A 2,500-nucleotide genomic window follows, 5' to 3' on the forward strand; every position below is an offset into this window, starting at 1 on the left:
CCCAGCTGCGTGGGAGTTTCTCGTACTGACCCGTGGTGTTAGTGGGTTCACTGTCACTCTTTGTATTCTCTGCAGCTGCACAGTCCTGGTCCGTCTCCTCCTGCAAACTTTCCTCCAACACGTCCGACGCACGCTCTCCGTTCTTCTCCGACGTGCTCAGTCCCGAGTCCGAGTCGTAGTGTTTGTGCTCCGTGGGCTCAGCTCTGTGTTTGTGCTCCGTGGGTTCGGCTCTGTGAGACCAGCACAGGTCCAGGTGAGCCAGGTGTCTGCTGTCCTCCTTCTTGTTCAGGATGGACTGAATCGAGAACGGCATCAGAGAGTTTCCACGAACGGCCATTTTTCACAAGAGACGAGTTTGAACTCGGTTCTTCAAGTTGAGTAAAAAATTAAAAAAAAACAAAGAAGGAGGAAATCCGTCCAGTGTCGCGTGCTGGCTCACATCCCCGCGCGAGAAGAAAACTTTCTGCTTCTCCTCCGCGCGCGTAGCTCGGCCATCACTCTCTCTCTCCTCTCCGGACTAAAGACTGAAGACTAACCCTCTCCGGACCTTTTCACCATCCACCCTCACCTGTGACTGACAGCCACTCAGCGCCGCCTCCTATTGGTCCACACATGAGGAAAGGAGTTCACCGATTGGCCACTGTACATGACGTCATGCTGCTTTCACCCGGGTGGGAAAAAAGTTGAAGAAAAGTTTGATGGAAGTTTTTCACAGAGACAAAAGTGAAGAGCAGGTTTTCACTCTGAGACTTGATTTCAACACAAACTTCGTCTTGAGTCCTGACACTGCGTTTTTATTTGGAAACTTTATTTTCTCTAACCAATCAAGAGGGGATTGTCCCGGAGGCGCGTGCGTAAAGGTCTGACACCACTAAGAAGTTTTTCATTAAAAAAAAATAAATGTCCCAATTTCCCTGCACGCATTGAATGCATCACAAGGACAATTCATTTGTAGGAATCAACAACACCCCCCCGTGCAGGTCTAGATGGAGTCCGGTACGGGACGGCTCTCTTCGCCCCCCGTGCAGGTCTAGATGGAGTCCGGTACGGGACGGCTCTCTTCGCCCCCCGTGCAGGTCTGGATGGAGTCCGGTACGGGACGGCTCTCTTCACCCCCCGTGCAGGTCTAGATGGAGTCCGGTACGTGACGGCTCTCTTCACCCCCCGTGCAGGTCTAGATGGAGTCCGGTACGGGACGGCTCTCTTCACCCCCCGTGCAGGTCTGGATGGAGTCCGGTACGGGACGGCTCTCTTCACCCCCCGTGCAGGTCTAGATGGAGTCCGGTACGGGACGGCTCTCTTCACCCCCCGTGCAGGTCTAGATGGAGTCCGGTACGGGACGGCTCTCTTCACCCCCCGTGCAGGTCTAGATGGAGTCCGGTACGGGACGGCTCTCAGAGCCTCTGCAGTATTTAATATTGAAATCACTCTTTATCTCTTTCACTGAATGTTTCATCTAACGGGAGAATAAGTTAAAAACATTTGAAAAAGAATTAAAGTCTCACATATTTAAAGTGACATTAACTCGTTTTTAATGAAATATTTGAACCCTTCATTTCTTTATGAGGATTTATTCTCAGACGTGCTGCAGAGTCAAAGGAAATCTCTAAAGTGTTTTTTTTTTTTAACTTTGAGTTTCTCCTCTTTTAAATGAAAACAGAAATATAAATATTTGATGTGATATTTAAAGAGTATTTGTGTTTTTTAAATCTGATTTTTAAAAAGGTTTGGAGCAGGTTTCATCGTTTCACCAACACAAAAATAAATAAATGCGTCTGTGCGCTTTAGAAACTCTAACCAAGTTTTTATGGACAAATTAAAAATGTAAATTTCTAAATGAAGTTTCAGAGGTGAAGGAACATGTTGCTGCAGACTCCGGATCGTGACCTCTGCCGGGTTTCCTCCTCTCCTCTCCTCCTCTCCTCTCCTCCTCTCCTCACCTCTGTGCAGAATAATTAGCAAAGGACGAAAAAACGTTAAAAAAAAAAAATAATAATAATAATAAAAACCGTAAGAAGCTATGAAGCAGCTCCTGATGAGAGATTCAAATCAAAAGACAAAATGTCTGTGAATCATTTACAGTATAAATAATCAGAATCATTTTGTCCTCTCAGTCGGTTTGATGACCTGCAGGTTCATTTGAGAGAATGAAGGTGAAGAAACTTTTATTGTGAAGTGTTGGACTGAGCAGAGAATAAATGTTCTGTGTTCAGTCACATGTCAGATACATTCAGTTCAATCTATTCAGTCAGAGACAGAGCAAACTGAATATTATCGATCAGTTAAAGGTGTGAATCAGATTTAGAAGTTTACTGAATAATAATGACTCTACACCACTCAGTCTGACTTCCGGTGTAAAAAACGCGATATGTCTGTGCAGGTAAGTTCGTGATTTAGAGTTTAAATAAGTATCAGAATAATGTTCTCCTCTTCCTCTCAGACTTTATAAAGTTCTTCACTCTCAGGAGAAGTTTGGATTAAAATCTTTGATTTTGTTGAA

At 45.2% G+C, this 2,500-nt stretch overlaps 1 protein-coding gene and 1 long non-coding RNA gene across 2 annotated transcripts in view; one reads left to right on the forward strand and one right to left on the reverse strand.

Annotated features, from left to right (window-relative positions):
- The window catches only part of nkx3-2 (NK3 homeobox 2), a 2,282-nt gene extending 1,586 nt beyond the window's left edge, over nt 1–696 (reverse strand). The window contains exon 1 of the mRNA XM_061033162.1: nt 31–696. Within this exon, the coding sequence (XP_060889145.1) occupies nt 31–337 (307 nt within the window). The 5' untranslated portion in view covers nt 338–696. The remainder of the gene's footprint in view (nt 1–30) is intronic.
- A 76-nt stretch (nt 697–772) lies between these two features.
- LOC132960168 (uncharacterized) lies at nt 773–1,394 on the forward strand. Its single transcript, XR_009667205.1, has 2 exons — nt 773–860; nt 1,077–1,394. It is a non-coding gene; the product is annotated as an uncharacterized LOC132960168 (long non-coding RNA).
- Nucleotides 1,395–2,500: the final 1,106 nt, after the last annotated feature.

This window comes from Labrus mixtus, unplaced genomic scaffold (genome assembly GCF_963584025.1).
Source record: "Labrus mixtus unplaced genomic scaffold, fLabMix1.1 SCAFFOLD_161, whole genome shotgun sequence".
NCBI lineage: Eukaryota > Metazoa > Chordata > Actinopteri > Labriformes > Labridae > Labrus > Labrus mixtus.